We start from the raw sequence: 22,600 nt of genomic DNA on the forward strand, positions 1-22,600 counted from the left end.
GAGGCGATCCCGCCAAACAATAGAAACATCTTTAATCATGAGAGAAGATGTCAGAGCCACGCGGATTTGTTTTGTCAGCGTTCCTCCGGTGGGGTGGGGGGAGATTCTGAAGGATTACAGGCTGCGTCTGATCTCTTAAAGATACAAATAAGTGGCGAAAACATGCGTGATTGTTCTCTTGTGTGACGGGAGAGAAAATCTGTTCGAAATGAGCGAGAGCAGCAGGGGCTTACAGAAGTCTGTTCCCTCGCCGAACAACCGCCGCGAGCACAGATTGATTTGACGAGGCCGCTGAGAGGTGAACCCAGCGACGGCGAGCCAAACGGGAACGCCCACATTACATTTTATCCTGCAGGGTTCAGGTTAACGAGTTTGGAGAGGGACGTGTCTGTAAAGCTGTAGCTGCTGGATGGTCTGAACGCCTCCTCTATCCAGTGTCGATTCCTACATGCATTTAGATGAGGGAGGAGAGGAGGAACAGGTGTAGTGTTTGTACAGGTGTGCATCAGAGGTGGAATATACAAATCTTGTCCTTTTGATGTCGTTTCAGTCATTCAAGATGAAAACTTGTTTGTGCAACTCATCGCTTTGCATCACGCCGAATTAAAATTGACCCTAAACAGAAAACACGGTGAGCACCTGTTACACCTGAAGTAATGAAATTAAGGAAAATATTTTATGAATCAGTTGTGCGACGTATTTAACCAACATCGCTTCAGGCCTGTGAGATCTAAATCATCATTGCTGTCAGAATTTGCTTCCCCCACTAACGGGGGACAAAGATACTTCTAAAAAGGATTTACTTTTCTTCAAAAAGCCCTTTCTGGGTTCTTCCAAACCACAGAATCAGGGTTGGGGCGAAGAAACTTCAGTGAGTTGTAATAATAGTTGATACACCTGTGGTCTCAACTCCTTCCTCGCATCTCTGGTAGGAAGGGCTACGACACAATGAGAAAGGGGGCTTGATTGACAAATGAAAGCGTGCGTGTGCACTGCTGGATCGTCCATCGTGAACTGCAGCATATTCAAATAAATCTTTGCTGTATAAGAGTTTTACTCACATACAGCATCCTGATAGACTGATATCAAAATATGGTCGAAACTCCACCACAGACAGAAGGAAATGACGAGAACATGAAACAAAGTTTGTGCAGAACTAAACCTGCAAACAAGGATTAACCACACTGAACTCACCATGTTCAGAGCTTTAATCTCCATCGGGTTTAGTCAAACTAGGCATAGGGGCAAAATCAGATTCACTTCCCTTTATATGGAAGATTCATCAATTTAACAGGAGAGCTGCAGCCAAAATGCATGTAGGAGACTTGAAAATGTCTTTGTTGCCAAAGGTTGCAGAAATGCACCCTTAGCCAAGCGAGTGAAGGACGCATGCGTCGCTGCTTCTGTTTCACGCTCTGTTTTGCCAACCAGCCGTTGCACAGCATCTCAAACATGCTTTCAGTTCGAGCTAGACGGGGCGACACTTAAGACAGCCATCCTAACATCAGGAACATCTTGCTCGTGGTGTAGTGGTGGAGAGACTCTAAGCTTCTCTTTAAGGATAAAAAAGGAACCAAAGTGAGTATTGATTTTGGATGTTTTTTATTCATCAGTAACATTCTATAAAGAAGTACATTCACACTCACAGTATGATACAGGACCTTTTACATAGTCTGCTGCAAAAACAAGAAAACTACTGATCTATAGGTTGTTGTCTTTCTGCAGGAGAGGTACCAGGAGCTGCTGGAGTCAACTAAAGCTGATGAGCTGTGACATTTCTCCAACACTTCTAATGAGAATTAAAGTTAAAAGAGGCTTCCTAACACATCTGCATGATTTAAGGCTAACAAAAAATAAAACAAAAATATAGTAACGGGGGGGAAACATCGCCCCGAGACAGAGAGGAGAGAGCACAGAAAAGTTGCAAATGTAAACAATATAAAACAACATCATCCTACAGATCCTGGGACAGTACTTCCTGTTTTGCTGCACTTTCAAAATAAAATAAAGTGCATTAATAACACTGACTGTCCCTTTCACTTGTTTTTGGCTCTGATGGTTCGCTTGTCCGAGCTATAGACCCATCCACCAATACACATGAACAAGATGTTTCTGAGAATGGCTGTCTCACTAAATGATGAATGAAAAGTAAACAAATAAAAAAATAATAATTAAAAAAATAAAAACAACTTAAATGAAGCACTTTTTCCAAAAAAGGCCCGAGTAAAGGCAGGCAGTGACATGAGCGGGAAAATGAGGTGGAACAGAAGCATCAAACAGCTTTAACTCCAAACTTACCTTCAGCTAAACACAAATTACCAGCGACTATATTCATTACAATGTGATATGGTTCATGTGTGCACGGATGAGTGCCAAGGGAAACGCTCACTTGCTGACCTAAGGCGGATAAACAGCAGCACAGTGAGGATCAACAAACATACAGCCCTTTAGGATTGTATGGATTCAAATATATATAAAAAGAAAGAATAAAACAAACAAACAAAAGAATAAATCAAAATTTCCTCAATTTATGACCAAAAATAAGAATTCAACATTTAAACAAGAGAATGTGCCATCAGCCAGTTGTATTCAACATAAAACTATTAAAACAATAACGAAAGTTAGAGTCAAGTTGAGCTGTGGCAGCTCCATATAAAAATCGTCATCCTTTATATGAGTGGATCTACTTTAATCACTTGTTTGGTCCATTGTTGTGGCAAAGAAAGAAAAAAAACCCCCACATCCTTTCATTAACCATCCAAGTATTTGTATCCACTATAGCAGGTAAATTAACTGCATGAAAACAGTAAACCTGTCATGGATAAAGGAAAGTGTTTCAAAGAAATCCTTTTACGTAACCACACTCACTCATTTTAGCAGATAAATTAGTCACTTAAAGGTTAAGATTACTTATAACATGTCGTAATCCGCCGTGACATCGGGTACGGGGAAGGCCAATGACACATTTTCTGATTCGACCTCATAAAGTTACTCAGAGATCTTTAAGGGTTACGACGGGCACCCTGTTATCTGTGCTTGATAGAGTTAAAGTTAGATTTTATGGAATTTCCTGTAAAGTAAATCAGCACACTGGTCTTTTTATAAAATGTAGTTCCTTTGTTAATAAAATAAAATAAAAATACTGTCAACTGTTGGTCATCAAAGAGGATTAAAATCAACTTCCCCACCGTCTGGCAGCAGGCACAAGTACAAGTCGCCAACACCAGAAACACTTAAATCACAAACTGGATATTTATTAGGGTTTAACGCTCAGAAGCAGAGCTGCAGGGGACCAGCAGGTGGCGCTGGAGCCCGATATCGAATCACGGAAAATAAAACCTGACCCGATCCGGTTTTTAAAGTCAGCAGCGGGCTTTAAAAAAAAACAAAAAAAACACTAAACTAACCAACTGATGGCACAAACACGAGCGAAGAGGCTGCTCCAAAATTTGCTGCAAATTTTTTCATGCCAGCCTGAAGGAATGAGTCCCAACAAAGTGGGTTCTGCATCAGCTGCAGCTCGGTACAAGAGTCCCTTTTCTTGCTTTTTGGCTTCTTTTTTGGTTTTTCCTTTTATCCAATTTGAACTTGTATAGATCTTTATATTCCTTAAGTAATAAGTGAAGACGATAAAATATTTCCACACTTACATTCAAGTGCTTATAGGGTTATATTGCATTGTCATCTTGTCTTAATCTACTCTAAGCTGGATTTGCATTAAGCCTGCGTGTTTGAGATGAGTTTACTGTAGAGAGAGAGAAAAAAAACACTCACTCTCCTTTAGAAAATAAAGTGTTTCAGGATTAATCATTAAATATATTCCATTAATTATAAACAGCATGTCTAAATCACCTATCAAAACATTAATCAATTCACATTTAAGGAGCAGGAAGAGTACAGAGGCACAGAAGCTTATTGCTGCCACCGATGTGATAAATGTAGAAATACTGCGCTCAGATATTCACATTGCTTTAACAAGGCTGTGATCTGTGTTAGGGGAGAAGGGGAAGGGGGTGAACCACAAGCAGTCTGACCGGTTAACGAAGCCAAATCAGAAAACTAATCATCAGGTTATGACGTCGGCCTCCACAGTAAAGTGCTCACTCCACATGTGAAGAACATTTGAGGCTTCGGGAAAACTATTGTGCAACGTGTGAGTTTGCAGTTTCAATGGCCGTGCAGGGGCGACAGTATCGCCATGTAAACAAACGGCAACGAGCCATAACTTTGGAAGTTCAAGTTTGCTTTTTTCCCCTCCTCAAAGTGGAGTTTGTTAGTACCAGGGCTGAGCGATGGTTCGACAGACGTCGGAATAATACAGGAGCTGAAAGATGGGTGTGAGATCATCTCAGCTAACACCAAATATATAGCACCAACTCGCCGATATGGTAAATCAGGCAAAATAAAACATGTTTACAAAGCTGCGAGTAAAACAGACGCTTTCGGACCAAAGAGTTCCAACGATCAGACCTTTTTTCTTCTTTTCTGATGAAAACTGAGTTGAATAGAAAAACTTAGAGACAGACCAAGGAAGGAGCTGTGGGGGTTGTAATTTACTACGCAGTAATACTGTCCTCGTTGATGTACAGGACTGGTTTAAATCTATGCTGGACTTCACAGTGATGACAACTACAACTACGTCCAAGAACTCCAACTGGTAAACGTGAAGATACGATGACACTGGCTTTTATGCACAAAAAAAGTTAGATTTTTCTCTTTTACGTTAAATTTAATAACACCATTAGGATCGGGGCATTACAACTGTTTCTTGAAAGCCGTTAATTTCTTTGATTTGCTCCACTTTAAAGAGCAACTCAAACAAGAAGTCTGAAAGCAGTAAGGGCTCCTATTCAAAAACGCTTCTCAGGTGTGGTTGTACTAAGAGGTAATATCTGAAAACTGTTATTTAGCTCTCTCATTATGCCAATGCAATAGTTAGCGTGTGCCCGTTTTATTAGCAAACTACGGAAATGCTCCAACTCGGCTCTGAAGTCAGAAAAATGACAATATTTGACCTGATGAGTCCAAATCAGGTTCTTAAAGCCTGGACTTCAACACTGACCAATGTCTCTGTGTTTTATTTATCTATTTATTTGTAAATATACAAGTTGTCAGCGCTGCCACAGCAAACACCAACGTCACCAAAGGCTCTTGTGCTGGAGTTGTCTGTGAACTTTATGGCCTCATTCCTGAAGTGCAGACATGCAGAAAGGTGCGACTTCCTGTCAGAGTCAAAGGAACTGCAAAAGTCCGAAAGCAGCACCGAATAACCCGCTTTATTAAGACGACTGTAATACTGCTAAATTCAAATGGTGCTATAATGAATTTGCTCCAAAATTTAACACCATGAAGAAATAAAATATTCTTATGACTCCTGAAATTCTTTTAATTAGATGGCCTTTGTATTCATTTATTCACCAGTCAGAAACTAAATAACTGACGTTTAAACATCACTCAGCCCTTTGTAGTACCAACCACGTGACGTTTCATGTTGCTTTTAAACAGCAATTTCATCCAGCTCTTGTCCAAGCTGGACACAGAAGTTTTTGCTTCTCACCAAACTTTTTTAAATTTAATCCAAAGTGCCTCACGATGAGCACATACCTCTGACTGTTCTGTGTTAGTACCTTGCTCCAGCCGCGTGGAGAGAGACGTGTTTATGAGTGGACTTCCATCTGACTTGCATAAAGGTTTGTTCCACCGGGAGATTATATTTTCATTAATAAGCCCTCTGTTAAACTTCACTGCACTGAACGCATCGACACACCTGCTGCTCCTTCGCTTCCTATTTTAACCACAGAGGAGCAAAAGCTGCAATTTTTAAAAAAATCATTATTATTATTAATAATATGATTCATAATGACAGCATAAGTGCATCTAAATCCTCCAACTAACATTAGGAAACAACACAAATCTGACTGATCATTGGTTTTAAATGGCCCACTGCTGGGTCCTTGTGGCATAGGAGCTTCTGACCAGAGGTCAGGTGAGGGGAGAAGACTGGGATGGGGGGGGGCAGGAAGAGGACAGACTGGGGGAGGCAGGTGGCTCCACAGTGTTGGGTCCTCACGGTAGAGACTCCTCTAAGACTTGCCTGCGTTGGCCACAAATGGGACTGAGCCGAAGAGATCCTCTGGAGGAAGGGGCTTGGCTGCGGCGGCGGCAGGCGGCGGTCGGTCAGTTTCCACGCTCGTTGTCCTCTCCACTGGCTTTTCTGTACATAAAAGACCACAATTAGATATCTACAGCTATGAGGTGATAGAAGTAGTTTTGAAATTAAATATTGTTGCATATGATTGTGGGTGTTACTGATAAATGTTCCCTCAAATATGTACAGACTCCCACAGCTCTGAGAATACACTCAGTAAGAGCACAATGCCCAAAATGTGCTATTTTAACAACAGAAAAATGTTTATTCTCCATCTGGTTGAAAAGCTAAATAAACACGGTGATACACAATCATGTGGTTCACGTGCCAGATTTTTCCCTTCATCTGAAAAAGACATTAACGAGGAGCTGAAATGTTTACAGAAAATTTCTCCGTCTACGGCAACACTTTTCAAACAATCGCCTCTTTTCTTTCTTTTCTTGAAACGACAAAGGAGTTAAAACGTTAGAGTTCACTTGCTTGCTCTGAGCATGTCAAATTCCCGGTCAAGCAGCTCCTCCTCGGTCAATTTAGAGAAGTTGTCCTCTCCGAAAGGGTTCCAGCCTGACATATCGGGAGGGTTGCTGACTGCGCTGCTGCAGCTCTGCAAAGGAGGGGTGACCCCATCTGTGGACAGCAGAGGGTTCCTATGGCAGAGAGGACAGCAAACTTTCTATATGCTTAAAAATGGAAAGAAGGGAAATACTTTCACATGTAGAAGGAAATCTAATTTCACTTCCACAAACAGATTCAAAGGACATTACCTGGGGTTAGTGTATGAGGGATCTACAGGAGATGGCCCCCCCATCTGGCAAGTACCAGCTCCAGTTCCTGTGGTGGGTGTGGTCGCATTGTAGGAACCCAGAGGGATCTGGAACTCAAGAGGGGAAGACATATAGGGGAGAGGCTGCTGAGCAGGATGATGCTGCTGCTGCTGCGGATGTTGTTGATGATGTTGCTGATGCTGCTGCTGTTGCTGGACAAAAGCCTGTTGGTACTGTTGCAGCTGTTAGGGAAGGAAGAGAGGGAGAAGAAGGGGGGAAGGGAATGAGGGACGGACCATTGATTTCATGGCGCATTATGATGATGAAATGTTGTTAGAAACCAGTTCTGGATTTGGAAAGCTGGGGACACGGTGGAGGGGAGGGATGAGGGAATGAAAGTCAAACAGCACATCGAACACCAAACTGAACACATCGACTAATAACGACTAACTCAAACTATGGCTGACAGATCAATTTGGCCAATCAGAGAGTGCGAAACACTTCGAAACAAGATGCTCGAGTCAGTTAAAGTTCTGGGATATTGATCTGCTCAACCGCACGTGGGAGATTCGAGGAGAGTCATTTCAGGAGAGCTGGACAGGGCCACAGAAGGCCCTTAACCCATCAGCAGGGCCGGTATCGACCTCTTTGTACAAGGTGGAACAGGATGAACGCTGCCAGAACCCTACAGAAGGCCACTGGTGTGAATGTTTCGGACCAAACAACCAAAAAGAGACTTCACTGGCACCCCGTGCTTTTCACAGAAGAGAGCAGGTTCACCCTGAGCACATGTGACAGACGTGAAGGCGTGGAGAAGGCGTGGCGAATGCCATGCTGCACGTAACATCGTTCAGCATGAACAGTTTGGTGCTATGGTCCATGATGGTCTGGGAAGGGATATCCATAGGCAACATCACCCTAACTGCCAGAAGGTATGAGGATGAAAGCCTTGGACCTACAGTCAAACCCACACTGGAGCAGCGGGTCCAGGGTTCCTCCTGGTGCACGACAACGCTTGGAGGATGAAGGAATTGATAACATTGACTGTCCCTTAACACTCGCCTGACCTAAATCCAATAGAAAACCTCTGGGTCTTCATGTTTAGGGTCATCCAATCACTCATGATCTGGGAAGAGATCCCAGACGACACCATCCATGGCCTCATTAAGAGCATGCATATAAGCGCACAGGGGACAAGTACCTTTTTAAGTTGCTGCAATGAAATTTTTGCAAAATGGGCCAGTCTGCAGCATCAGTTTTTCACTGATTTTCAGTGCGTCTTTGAATTCAGGGCTCTGCAGGTTAATAATTTTAAGTTCTATAAAATGATGTAGCAGTCTTTTACCCAGTCCATATCAGTGCAGATATCTAGCATAATTTGTTCCCCCATTGCAATCTCATGTGTTTCCAAAGAGTTCCTTTAATTTGTTTGAGTAGTATATGAAATAAATTCTGCAAATGACGACGAAATGAGTGAAATTTGGAACATTTTTAAATACAGTTTGTGGTTCACCTTTTTCTCTAAATCCTCTAGTCATCCAACACTTTCTCCACTCTCCAAGTTTGTGAAGCAGTTTTTTCACACTGCTGTTGTGCATTTAAAGTACCGCACAAATGAAACTGATCCAATGTCATTAAACCATATTACGAATGTGCAATGCGTCTTCCTCACAATAAGGAGCAGGTCTAAGATCGGTGTGGAAATGCTGCTTTTTAAACACTAAGCAGGTATCTTGGGAATAAGAACAGTAATTCTGAGCACTCGCCTCTTCCCCCGAATATGAACCGCTTCATATGTCAGAACGCAACATAGATAAAACTGCTCCATTTCACCCTCTGTTCGATCCCCTCGTGGCTTCGCTCAGACCAGATTGCCTCTGAAATAAAACAGATGGTACGCGCTCGGTGGGAAACAGACTAAAAATTACGCCGCCCTTACAGTGCACATTTGGAGGACCTGTGTTTGTGTGTTTGATTCAGTAAATACTAGTTTTCAGAATATTTGGACAGATTCAGTAGGAAGTTTGAGCGTCTGCTTCCAATGCTGCTTGGCACAGACGCGAGGAGATTCGAGGGAGGAGGACTGGCTGCCAGTGTTTGGAACAGAGAGCAAATTTAGGCCATTATGACATTAAATGAAATATTCAGCTCCGTGTTATTTCACGCTGTGTCTCCATGTGTTTCGCTGTCATTTGCTCAAACTATTTACTGCAGTTTTGGATAAAGTCTTCTGCTCTGAAATGCTGTCACGTTTTTTTTCAGTCGCTTGAACAAAAAGCAAATTCAATTTGATGGCTGTCGATTCGAGAGCAGACTCCGCATAAGCCAAGCCGCACAAGGCCAAAAAGGGGCCACATGTTTGTTGATATGGCCAGAACAAACTGAGAATTTGAAATTGAGATCTGTCCAAGTCAAGTATTACCTGCTTGATTTTTAAATATTGAGCATTGGAGCTACATGACTACAGGTAGATAGACTGGAAGCCATTTCTGCTGTTTGGTGTCTGGGTCTTGGCTGCAGACCCAGCTCTCTTCAGCAGGAGAAACTGCACGAGCACTGGAAGTGGTCCACAGGTGCGCAAAACAAAGATGATGAATTAAATCAAACGTCCTTTTTAAACATTACGAATGCAGTCACCAAAGTTTAGGTATCTTATTGCATCACTGGGGGTTTTGGCGTCACATCTAAACCTCTGAAAGGACTCACCATGGCGGCGTACTGAGCCTGAGCAACCTGCTGCTGATACATCATCTGCTGCTGCTGCTGTTGTTGGAGCATGGCCTGTTGCTGCTGCTGAAGCATGGCCTGTTGCTGCTGCTGTTGTTGGAGCATGGCCTGTTGCTGCTGCTGCTGCTGAAGCTGAAGCGACTGCTGCACAGCCTGTTGGTACTGAAGTCAAAATTAAAAACAAAAAGTTTGGAAAACATTGCCTCCAAGTGATGGCTTAAAAATGACTGATGCGTAATAACCGGGATCATGGCGTGACGTACCTGGAGGTATTGGAGTTGGTGCGCATTTGCATGTTGTTGCTGCACTGCCTGGTGGTGGTGATGCTGTTGTAGCTGCTGCAGACGCAAATCACCAGGTTGTAGCTGCTGCAGGACTCTGTGTTGTTGACTGCTGGCCTGTGGCTGAGGCTGTTGCTGAGGCTGAGACTGTATGGATGGTTGCCCAGAGCCAGGAGTGGGAGCTGAGAGGTACAGATGAACAGTGTTTGTTCTTTAGACTCCAGAAAAGGAAATAACAAGTAAATCTAAATCCAGGATATCGAGGGGTTTATATATTCAGATATCACATGGTGACGAGAGCTGAGCTGGTTGCTGATTTACCAGTCAATCAACATTTGCATCCTCATCTGTGGATGTAGGCAATGAGCAAAACATTGCAGCATTGTCCTCATTTGGAAGATATTTAGTTCTGGAATTTATGCACAAATAAATAATCATAAATAATTTTCAGTAATTTTAAGAAATGTGTTTTGGTTTGTTTGAAAATAATATGTGTATATAGTCTGTACTGTACTTAGTCAAAATAAAGACTCCTTTAAGACATTTTCTTAGATATAAAAATCCATCCTACTGATGTTTAACAAACCTTTCTGGCCGTTGCTGACGGGTGCTGAAGGCACGGTCATCTTGACAGGGGTGACAGTGTTAGTGAGAGGCAGGACATTACTGTTTGCAGCCTTTGGCCGCTGTCTGGGAGCTATCGATGTTTCCGTTGGTCCCACAGAGTCTGTGATCCTGTAAAGGAGGAAGCAAAAGCGTCCCTCAGCATGTGCAGGAAGAACTTTACTATGTGCGTTTGTAACAGCTGACAGGCTGTGATCTCAAGAGTTTAAAAAAAACAACAACAACAAAATAAAAAATGAATACATAAGATTAAAGTAATCCATCATTTCCATTTTCAGTTTATACGTAATAAAACTGTCGGTGAGCAGCACCTGGCTTTCGTCAAGCTCTTCTTAGCAGCGACCTCGCTGGCTGTCAGAGGCTCAGGGAGTGACGTCGGGATGGGAGAGTTCTAGATAAACAGCAGGGAGGTTTCATTTTAATAAGCCAGTGAGGAAAAGCTAAAGACATGCTGACTGTTTATGCCTGTGACTTACGAAGAGATTTGGCACTGGGCAGTCTTTTCCAGCTAATTTGAAGGCAAAATAGGACACTTGGTAAATGTCAGGTCTCTTCTCCTGGTCTGGTTCGAGCATATATCCTGAAGAAGATTAAATAATAATAAAAAAGAGGTCACTTTATACACTACAAGAGCAAGATTTCTACAGTTAATTAAAAGGAAGTTTCAGTTACTTGAAATAAAAGTAAAAACTAGACAGTTGAAAAAATAAACTATTTGAAACCACTTTCGTGCATTTGTTCACTGACCTTTTGCTTGTTGGGCACTTGTGTAAACCACTACACTATTGAGCTGTTGTAATATCTTGTCCTCTTGATTGTTTTGCTTTGATGTAGTTACTTATCTAAGGTGGAAAGTTTTTTTTTGTTTGTTTTGTTTTTGCTTTGCTTTCTTTTATTCTTTGCTTCGAGCCCTGTGTACAGGAGCTGCATGCAAAAAGATCTTTTGTTAAAAGGGTTGGCGTAATAAGCAAATGCTTCAGCCAATACCTTTTGATTAGCCTTGTCTCATGCTTTCTTGCTTTGTGGTAGATCTTTGTTCTGTATTCATTGAGATATTTGAATGCTAATCAATAAAATCAAATCAAATATCTTGTCTAAATTCCTAATTCTTGACCCTGACATTATAATAATTAAGAGAAATCTTTTCTTTTAAAACTAAACATTTTTAATCCAGAACAATGAAACAGTAACCAGCAAACCCACTCTGCAAAGTAAGTAAAGCTAAACTAAAAATATATTTATATTAAAAAAAATACATTTAAAAAAGTTTAACTATATCAACTCTGGTGCAGAACAACACGTATTTGGCATGTATTGTCTTCCCTTGACCACTTGGTGGAGCTGTTTGTCAAGTGTTTTAAAAAGGAAGCTCCGCCACAGGATACATTTGGGGAAGTGAAATAACTTGAGCACAAACAAAGCTGTCGTGACTGACGGTCCTCGACTGGTTCAAACAGGCTTGAGTTGGGTAAATGCATAAAAAAAAAAAAAAAAAGACTGAAAGAGATCACTCTGTGGGTGACAACAGCAGAAAAGAAACCACACTAAAAAGGTGGAAACTGTAACACGGCTTTGTATTTTTTATATTTATCTGTGAGATTACATCAAAGTAACATTTGTTACGGTCAAGCTCCATAATGCGGGAGACAATTTTCAATTTAAACAACATTTTTTCACATCTTTGATAATCTGCAAATGTGGGAGACAAATTACAGACACAATATTTTGCTAGTTCACAAAATGATGTTAAATAACTACTGAATCAAAAAAGACACCACAGGAAAAAACAAAACAAAAGAAACGAAAGTTATTCTGGATAGTTATTAATAACTACAAAGCTGTATTCAGCTGCTCCGTGTGACACGCTAAACTCCAACTTACTGATTAAACAGTGCAACTTGAAGGAGAATTTGGAGTTATCTGGAACGATAAAGGTTCCATCACATATGGCGACTTGACTCTCCCCAAATGGAAGTGCGAAGAAACACAGCTTGTACAACAAGCATCCAAGTGCCTGTGGAGAAAACAAACAATCTGGTCAAACACCTGCATCCAGTTACTTTGAGGGTGGGCACTGCTAGAGACTCAGTCCCAGTGCCAACATCATACCCAAGTTTAGTTAGTGTGTCGCAAAACCCAAAACACCCAGCGTGAGGAGTGTATCCATGTCTTCAATTCAAACACTTTGTTTGTTCAACTAAGCCTGAACAGCCCAAAGGATTTAAAGCAAAACTCCATAAGTACCCAAAATACCCATCAGAACCTGGGTGCTTTCCTCCTCGCCCTGAGACAATGACGATACAAACAACAGTGATAAACTTTAAATGCATGTTTCCTGAATTACTGAACCACTGAAATTATCTTTAAGATGTTGGTAAAATTAACCGATAGGCTTAAATAGAAAACAAATCAAGATTACCATTAAAGGATACAAGACGTCTTTGTAAGAGGTCTAAGATGATGTGTGCAGGAGAATTATCAATGGTGCTCATTGGTATTCATCACATTAAAATAAAAGAAAAATGGAATTCTACAATCACTGAATAGATCAAGAAACCATGCCCTGGCCCTTGAAATGATGCTTCCTTTCTCTTCCTACAGAGGTGCACAGGTCCTTATTAGAAAATAATATTTTTATTCATGTCACAGGCTAAAAAACTGTGTTTACAAAATCCGGCCCAGAGTCTGCTCTGCAGGCAGTATGGCTGTCCAAACAAACCGGCATGCAAAAGTGCTCTGAACTAAAACATATATTCAGCTTAAGCTATATTTGGCTCCAGTATCCAGCATATCTGCTGACTATGCAGTTTGGGATGAAAGAGACTTTGGAATTAGCCGCACCATTAGGGAACGGTTTCCCTTTAAGCGCTCCATCTGATGATAGTCTGCACCACTCTCCTTAACAAGCTAATCCAGGCTGATGCTCTTAATCTAAGTGAGACAGCGTGACCACCAAACAACCCCACAAAGTAGGAATAAACGCTTAAGAAATGTGTGTGAGGCACAGCTCACCGTCAGGCACATGGCTCAAAAACAGGAAGTGACAGCACATGGGGTAGTTGACAGGAAGCTGGGGGGTTTTTGGACTCCTACGGTAGGCATTTTCCTTCAACCTCCTTCAATCTTTTAACATGCAGTCTCATTGTTACCGTTTAGTTTTTTTAGATACAGATTTAAATAATTTGATCAGTTGAACAGCTCTAACAGACTGAAGCCACTTTCATCAGGCTGTGCTGAGCCGTGCCGTCTTACTACTGACTATGTATTCAGAGAGGAAGCATTAAAGAAGTATTTTATAGACATGCAAAGTAAAAGGATCAACCTTAATCTCATCACCTGGAGCAGCTTGATAATGGCAAAAATCATCATCACTTATTACTGATGTACGATATTGATGCATGAATCTGACATTTGGATCAGATATCAGTCCGAGCCCGACTCAAAAACCCTGATCAGGTATCTGTGACAATGGGCTCATCTACAGGCCCATCTGTTCGATTCAGTTTAATGACACTTTGTGTTTATGCGTTGGCAACAACTAGCCAGAGATCTAACGTAGCATGGAGTAGGCAAATGGCATGGGGTCAAGAGTGTGGGGCCTTTAATTCTTTGTGAAAGTTTCTGATTTGACTACATTTGACACCACAGCTTCTTCCAATCTACTAATAATTTTTGGTCTTTTTTAAATGTTTCAAACAAAATAAGATGCTTACTACACATTCTAAGAAATAAAACATTATCAGCCACATCCTTGACTGTTTTACACCATTAATGTACACAAGTCCTCAATAATGGCTCCTGTCCAAACACTTGTTTCTGCTTCTCTGCCTCTTTCTCTCAAAACAGCATAGGCCCATTTCACACAAGCCTATCAAGGCCCTTAACCTAGTCTAATAATCACATATGGACCCAAATGAAAGAGGATGGGGAGCAGAGAGGGAAGAACAACTAGCTTTGTTGCGACTGATGTTGCTCAATGTTTTATGAAAACGCTGCTGGAGAGCTGGTGGAGGCAAATAGCTGGGAGAGAAAGAGAGAGGAGGAACCTGTCGGGGCAGAGTACTGCCAGGCCAAACCAGCCCTGCAGCCTGCGTAACACACACACAGACAGCATACATGCAAACAGGGAAGGACCTTACCCATATATCAGCCTTAGTGGTGATGGCTTTTCCTGCATACAAGTTAATCATCTCCGGCGCGCGGTAAGAAAGGGTTGTGTACCTGTACAACACAACAACAGGAAGTATTCGATGAAAGTATGTCCTGTTCAAAAATCCAGCACTGCTAGGGACTTTCTCCCCGTCATTCACTGCTGATTTACATTTCTACTCCAACACATTTTCAGTATTTGTAGTTTTGTTTCTAAATGAAGTGTATTTCAGTCACTCAACTGATGTTTAAAATTAGTGATTACAACAGAATACAGTTAAGAGCTTGGCAACTAGGCTCTGCATTACACACAGAAAATTGAGGAGTGATTACTAAACATCCCCCGGAGCCTACAGGTGGATGCTGGGGTGGAGGAGGGGCTGGAACACATCCAGGGACGACTCCTGTGTGAAATCTGCAGCTTGAACAGGTGTGTTTGGTACAGTTTGAGCTGGCTTTGCCTGATTTTTTTGTTGGCTGTTGAAGTCAAAATTAAAATACCTAATATATTTCAGGTCATCATTAATCTGAAATAACTGAAAAGACTTTTTATGTTTTTTGATTTTGCTACTAGGCAACAGGCAAGTATACATCTATTCGCTTTTGACGTCCTCAAACGCGCCACTATGTGTAGTAGCTAGAATCAAACTATTTTAACACTGATCAGGTAGGACAGGAGAGGATTTTTAGGTTTCATAACAACATGTTTGGCTCTACTGAACCAAAACAAAAGATGTAGCTACGCAGCTAAACAACAGGCTCAATAAGGGGCCTGATAAAGTCAAGGGGAACTTCACATTCAAATGACCTTTTCTCTTCTGATTCATCGCTACAAACAACTTCTAGTGCAAAGCAAAAGCACATCATTGCAAAAGAAGGGTGTGCTTGATTTCACACACGCACACACACTTTCATATCTCAGTAAGGACATCTAATTGACATAATGCTTTCCCTAGCCACTTACTGCAACCATCAAAAATGAATGTCTAACCTTAACCATAGCCTAACTGTAACCCTGACGCTAAAACCACATTTTGAGCCTCAAAAATGCCTAAAAACTCGTGGGGACCAGGATTTGTCCTCATAAGTGACTGTTGGTCCCCACAAGTATAGTAGCACTCCAATTTTCTGTACTCAAAGATATCCAAACATCGTACACACAAACCAGTTTGTTTTTCTAGTCACTGGCCAAAGTTATAATTGAAATTCAAACTTTTATGTGTATTGTTTTGCACTTTCACATAAATACAAGCTTTCAATGCTTTCATGACTTTGTCTGCTTCTGTTTATTGATGCACAGGGAAAAAAAGCGACTGCAGGTCAGAGAGTTCCTCATTTACTGCAATAGAAGAACAAACATTTCATTTAGTTTCCTCTTCAGAATCTGTCTGATAACATTCAAAACAGCTGGTTGCATTTTGAGCAAGTCCAGCTTTGAAATGTTAGATGGAAAACCAGCTGAGGCAGCGTAGATCGAAAGCCCATTTCTGTATGACTGGGCAGATTTACACATCGTCCTATTACTGATAACAACTACACATGCTGCACTTTATTGCAGCTATAAACGGGTGAAATTTAACAGGAACGCTGAACAGGCTTCTGTGATTTGACACTATACAAACAGAATCACATCTAAGACTGCAGATCCCTGCCATACAAATGTGCATGGGGCAAGAAGTGCCTACATAATCACATCCCATTACTGGGCATAATCTCTGATATCTGTTGGTTCTGGGCCATTACGCAGCCACCTACCACAGACGGCAGCACCTGTCTCTGCACTGGAAATCATTTTAAAAGCAAAAAGGAAACTAAGAAAGACAGCAAGGCAAAAACTGCCAAGAAACTGCCACACAGTGCACACTGACCTTGTTTATGTGCCTCACATTTCCTCTGAATTCAAGATTTGATTATCAGCAACGATCTTTGAAGGCTCGTAAACACGCATGCACACACGCACACAGTCTACATCCAACAATGTTTTCACTTTGTGACTTATATTAGTTTGTTTTGTTTTTTTAACCAAAACAACAAATATAAGGCCATAATTCTCTTTTATGGTTATCCGTTTTGTTTTTATTATCATTATCATATACGATAGATAATGACATTTAAGCATTTTTACTCTTGTTATACTTAATGCTGCCCATCTTAGCCCGGGACATTTTCAGAATAGATTCCTTAATCTCATGAGTTTTACTTCAAGAAAAATTATTATTAACAATAAAAAAGTAATTAATTTGAATCAACCAGCCACAAAAACAAACTGTATTATTATTATATTCCACTCAGTCTACCTCTCAGTGTGAAGCAGTCCCTGATTATTCATCAGACCAATCTTATTGTTTCATATAGACTCAGAAAAAGAAAATATTTGACTTTTTAAAATGGCAAAAGGAAAAAAAAGGTCCTAATTTAGAGACTTTATGGGGTTGGTGGTGGCGTTTAACAGCTCTTCCCTTACAGGACACATTTTTAAAAACATTGACAACCATCAAACAACTGGTTATGTTCAGGCCTAAAAACCCTTACTTCTTAATCTCGTCCTCCACAGCAGCCACGCCGTCCTTCTGTGGCAGTAAAACTCTGTGAGTGGCGCTGCCAAAGTCGCACAGCACATAATTTCCCTGGTCATTCAGCAGGATATTCTCAACCTGGCAAAAAAGAAACAGAGCAGGGTTTGGAATGTTTTCGTGAGAAAAATGACATAATGGAAATAAAAACTATTGGAAAAATTAATGAAAACCCTACACTACACAGCACAGATGCACCTAGCGAGGGGGGAAAAACAACAGTAGAAGAAGACAATAATTCTAATGTGTTAGTGTGCACAGGTAAGTAGAAGTCTAATGTTTTCAGAGCCTCTCAGCTGCAGTCTTAGTACAACGTTTAATGTTTTAATTTCATAATTTGTCACTCCTCACTTTGACGGTTTATACCTCACTTATGGATGCTTTAGATTTCAACTGCTGGCTTTTGCTGAACATAGCTTTCAGGTCTGGTCTAAATGTTGATAAATCATAACTAATGAGGGGCTGTTTTTTGAAGTCATCAAATCTTATCTGCAATTACACAGTCCAACCATTCATTAATACACTATACTCAAGTCGTACTTTTCCACATTGGGGAGAGCACACCGTTCCCCAGGTGTAAACACAAAGCCGCTGCCTTAGTGACACACTAAACACAACGACACCTCACTGGCCATTGTTTGCATGTGGTCTGGAACAATGCATCCTAACACGCAGAGGTCAAAAGACATCAGGAATGTGGAGATGGTCAAGGTCAAGAGGAAAATGAAGAAGACAAAGAAGGCCAAGAGGACAACCAAGACAATTCGCTTCTGACGCAGTTTGTGCAGCTGTTGTCCAAAATGTTTTAACCATGAATGAGGTTAACACTAGGGCTGCCACAAACGATTATTTTGATAGTCGACTAGTCACCGATTATTTTTGCGATTAGTCGACTAATCAGATCATGCATCCATTGGACGTACAGCATACAGCTTATTGCACCAGCAGCATCTGCTCTTATATAACTATCATTAGCTTACAGCTTTAAGTGTTTAAGGTATGTGCTAACTAAAAATAAAGACAAGATGATAGTTTATTAAATTTAATGAAATTTGAAGAATGTTTCGGTGAAGTTTAATAAACTCCTTGCTATCTAAAATATAACAGGACACCGGAGTATATTCTCGAGCATCTCACACTTCTGATAATCAGCTGTCTCCTTGACTATTCAGCTGTGTAAAAACTATAACTTTAATCTCAGCCAAACCGATTTACTCAGGAACAAATAAAATACTAACAAAAAGCCAAACAAAAACATTTTTAAGTTATCTAAGTGACTTATATATATTTAACCTGAGTAGCAAAAGACGGCGGTGGGTTTGAAAACGATTTGCCGGGAGTCCGGTGTTCTCACGGGCTCTAGTGAGCCTTTCCCCCGGCTAGCTAACGAGCTAGTGGCTAACAGACGTCTCCGAAAGCGTCGGAGTGCTTTTAAAAATATGTGATGTCTTGATAAAATGAGCAGATATTTGAGGTTTACACAGCTACATTCTCGCCTGAAAATATGTTAAACGTTTATTTTGTGACCCAGAAAGAATAATAAGAGTAATATTAAAACTAACTAGCTGCCGCCATTGTTGGAAACTGAGCTGGGCCGCGCTATGAATTCTGGGACACAGTTTCTTCTTCTTCGGGGTTTAACGGCAGCTGGCATCCTTGTACATGCAGTGCTGCCATCTTCTGTTTCAGTCCGTTATTACACTCTTAAATCCTACTACTTATTCCTGCATCTTTTGGGATCTTACAAAGCTTCAAACGACGCGTCGACTAATAAATCAGTCATCGACGATTTTGATAGTCGACTAATCGTGGCAGCCCTAGTTAACACCAATAATTTCACATTTTTAATGTGTTTAGACAGACATCATGTGACCTAAAAAAAAAACATAAGCCTCAGGTCTTAAAGGTATGAGTTTTAGAGTCAAAAACAAAGACTGACAGTTCATATCTGTTTTTCTTATACCGACTTTCATTCCTCTTCCCTTGAGTGCATATCTCCACCTCTCCAGGATCACTTGGACGTGCAGATCGCAATGCTGTATGTAAACAGTCTATGGAGAAACCAATCTGCCACTGCAAACAGCGAGAGGCTCAGAGCTGATCCCTGATGCAATCAGACCCCCAACCTTGAACCCAACAGTCACTCCTAATGCACACCTCGCCACTGTCTCACTGTCTCATACTTGTCTCCTGCACCACTCGCACACATCACCACTCTCGACTTCCTAAATGCACCACAGCTCCTGTTTTGGGACCCTCATGTCCTTTCTCTAGATTCAAGTGCAACTCCCTCTGGGATTCTCAATCAGCACCATCGAAGCAAATATCGAAGCAAATATCACATTATGACTGCTCAGTATGAAGTCATAAAGGTGCTTCCCTGACCCTCACCTCTCTCCTTAACCTAGCTTCAACAACTCTCTCCTGCAACTTCATCAGCCTTTGTTTTAGTTTAATACTATGGTTAGTTTTTAATAAACCATGTGATGTAATTTTGAAAGGATCTCATTAGTGTGTGTTTAATGAAAAACCTTAAAAACACAGACTCTGCTTCCTGGCACTCTGAATTTATTTGGAATCAGACTGATATGAAGTATTCCACTAAAATCACATCAGCTGTGATAGACAGATGAGCAAACAACCAAACGGTGGCTCATCGACTCCTATTACATTATACAGAGATTCCATCCTCACAAAACCTGATCTAACACTGTGATGTTTCAGCTGAACTGAGCAAGCCAGCTTGCTGTGGGTTTAATGCCTCATTTTTCAGTTAATATTTCTACCTTCTTTCCACCTTAAAACATAAAACACATTTAGAAAGGATGATGGAAAAGAGAGAAAATGAGGCAGAAAGGAATGAAAAGCAACCAGGAATAAGATTTAAAAATTAAACATCTGAAAGGAGGAAAGCAGTGATGTGTTTGTGGGAGATGTGGCAGAAAAGATGAGACCAAAAAGACTTTTAACTGTCCAAGGCAAACCTGAGCTAATGAAAGAAACAGTGAGTGCCTCAATCTGTTGACAGCTCAGGGTTAAGGGCCTTTTTTGCACTCTCACTTCCCCTGGCACTGCGTGACTGGGCCTCCGCAGTCTTTTGTGTCCCTGCAACGTTATGTAAGCCGTGTAGGCTGAACAGATAGACAGCGAACAGAGGACCAGCCTGTGGAGCTGAAGGGACTGCACTGTTTAGAGGCTTGTCCAACTGGACTGAGTACAGCAGTGCACTGATGGGGCCACTGAGGAGGATTCAACTAGGGTGGGAAATTACCACCAGTCTCCAAATGAGGGCAAATCTGGCTTTTAGCCACCCTTTGAATTAGAAATCTAAAAATTAAAGTGGGTTAAAGTTGGCCAGGAAGATTTAACTTTGGAGCTCTGGAACAATCTGGAAAAGGTCATAGATGAGCAACGAACGGGGTTATCGGACGAGAGGAAGGAGCGGAAGTAAGTGAACGAGCTGGCAAAGGAAGCAGCGACGCGTAAGAGGAAGCAGAGGAGTGAGAATGAGGGGTGAAGTAAAACTAAAGCATTCCTCCTGCTGACCACGCAAATTGAGTTCACTTCTAAATAACATCTGACATCTAATTAAATAGAAACCTGCTTAAACTGCAAGCTAGAGTCACTCATTCTGTATGCGTCTGCTACACACACACACACACGTCTCCAGGAAAGAGTTTACAGTTTGCAGGTGACACACTTTTCTTTAACCGTAAAGTTAATCGTTTAACAAATCCGACACTGTTTAACAGTTTCAGATTTCAAACTGTAATAATGTGTAGACATCGCATTTAAACAAAAGTTCTATTTTAATGTTTCACCAATTAAACTGTTGGTTTATCTTACCTATTAACTTCGCTAAAGCTCAAGTGGTGGCAAACATGAATGTATATACACGCATGGCTAAGACCTTTATACCAAATCTGTTTCAAAGTAGTTGTAAATTAATTACCAGCCTACTGCAAGAGTAATCACGGTAAATGATTTATATTAGTTACACCCGTTGGTAATTGTAAGAGGCTTTGTCACCTTCATTTTAAGACTCAAATGTGTTAATTAGAGCATAAAGTTTAGTCATGTTAAAAGAAAAATATACTATTTGGGGGGGCGGGGCATAGATGATTAGTAAATTAATTGACTTCCAGTTTATTTCCCTTTACTTTTAAACATCAGCGTAAGAATTCCTTTAAATAAAGAATCCGAAGACTTTCTGTTCTTCATTTGTGTGGATGAACATCTGAGTAAGTGTGATTTTTGTTTATCAATACAAAATAACACGTTTGGTTTTTTTGGTTTTCTTCTGTGGGGTGATTGAGCCCTTTGAAATTCGTTAATGTACATTTACCTTTCTATGTTTTACGCTGCACAAGTGTAACTGTCACCAACCCATCTGTCCATCATTTAAGCTTCTTTCATGAAACAGAGGAGGGGGTGGAAAAATACAAAAATACCGGCCTCACCTTAAGGTCTCTGTGGATGATGGGCGTTTTGCATTGGTGCAAGCGGGCCACGGCCTCACACGTGTCACAGAAGATGTGGAGGACCTCGGCCTCGCTGAAGCCCACGTTTAACCGCTGGTTCATTTGCTTCACTACCTGCCCCGCTGCAGAGAGAGAATAAAGGGGTTGGAGAGACCACTTTAGGAGTAAAAACAGATCAAAACAATACATACAGCATGTTTGACCATAGAAACTATTTTCAGCTATTCTCAGTAACTACAGTACTGTTTGCATGTAAACTTATTCTGATGAGGGCAAAACTGCTTTAAAGGGCAGTGCATGATCAATATAGAGTAATTAATAATAATCACACTTTAATCTCAATTACTCAACACAATTCTTTAACTTATGATGCTTCCATTAAAGGAAAAAGAAAGAGGCAAATGCTGCTGGGCACAAAGAGTTGCCTGGTAGACATCGGTAATGGCCATCATGACTCCTGGGTGGGTTTCTTTTGTCTATGAAGCCAATTTTACACAATGGTAACAAAATGATCAAGCAAGCCCACCTTACCGTGAGAACAGATGGGGGCAAAAAGACGACTCAGAGCTTTATAAGGACTAAAAGCACAAACACTTCATTTATAACCAAATATTTAAAAAGTTAGAAAACAGAAATGAGAGCCTCAAAGCAAAAATAAAAGGAAGAGACCGGTCTTATTTCAGTATTTCAGCCGGAACTCAATTAATTGTCTAGCCTTAAAAAAATTAAATAGTACCAATGCAAGACGATGTAGAATGCAAACAAAATGCTGCACATTTTTACTTTTTCCTTACACATTTATTCCTCTGCCTCTTGGACTTCATCCTAAATTTGCTTAACTGGTGAAGTTTGT

General features: G+C 40.9%; 1 protein-coding gene across 2 annotated transcripts in view; it reads right to left on the reverse strand.

The window, feature by feature from the left end:
* bmp2k (BMP2 inducible kinase) overlaps positions 1 to 22,600 on the reverse strand; it is a 57,504-nt gene that overhangs the window by 6,365 nt on the left and 28,539 nt on the right. The window contains exons 4-15 of one of the 2 annotated variants that reach the window (XM_085181000.1): positions 21,727 to 21,869; positions 17,226 to 17,347; positions 14,684 to 14,765; positions 12,426 to 12,558; positions 11,021 to 11,124; positions 10,856 to 10,935; positions 10,507 to 10,655; positions 9,903 to 10,102; positions 9,619 to 9,801; positions 6,913 to 7,154; positions 6,629 to 6,795; positions 6,095 to 6,214 (exon numbers count right to left, since the gene is read on the reverse strand). In XM_085181000.1, coding sequence (XP_085037126.1) covers positions 6,095 to 6,214; positions 6,629 to 6,795; positions 6,913 to 7,154; positions 9,619 to 9,801; positions 9,903 to 10,102; positions 10,507 to 10,655; positions 10,856 to 10,935; positions 11,021 to 11,124; positions 12,426 to 12,558; positions 14,684 to 14,765; positions 17,226 to 17,347; positions 21,727 to 21,869 — 1,725 coding nt within the window. Of the gene's footprint in view, positions 1 to 6,090; positions 6,215 to 6,628; positions 6,796 to 6,912; positions 7,155 to 9,618; positions 9,802 to 9,902; positions 10,103 to 10,506; positions 10,656 to 10,855; positions 10,936 to 11,020; positions 11,125 to 12,425; positions 12,559 to 14,683; positions 14,766 to 17,225; positions 17,348 to 21,726; positions 21,870 to 22,600 lie in introns of both variants that reach the window. The other variant, XM_085180999.1, reaches the window with a different exon arrangement.

The sequence above is a fragment of the Neolamprologus multifasciatus genome, chromosome 12 (assembly GCF_963576455.1).
Source record: "Neolamprologus multifasciatus chromosome 12, fNeoMul1.2, whole genome shotgun sequence".
NCBI classification, from domain to species: Eukaryota; Metazoa; Chordata; class Actinopteri; order Cichliformes; family Cichlidae; genus Neolamprologus; species Neolamprologus multifasciatus.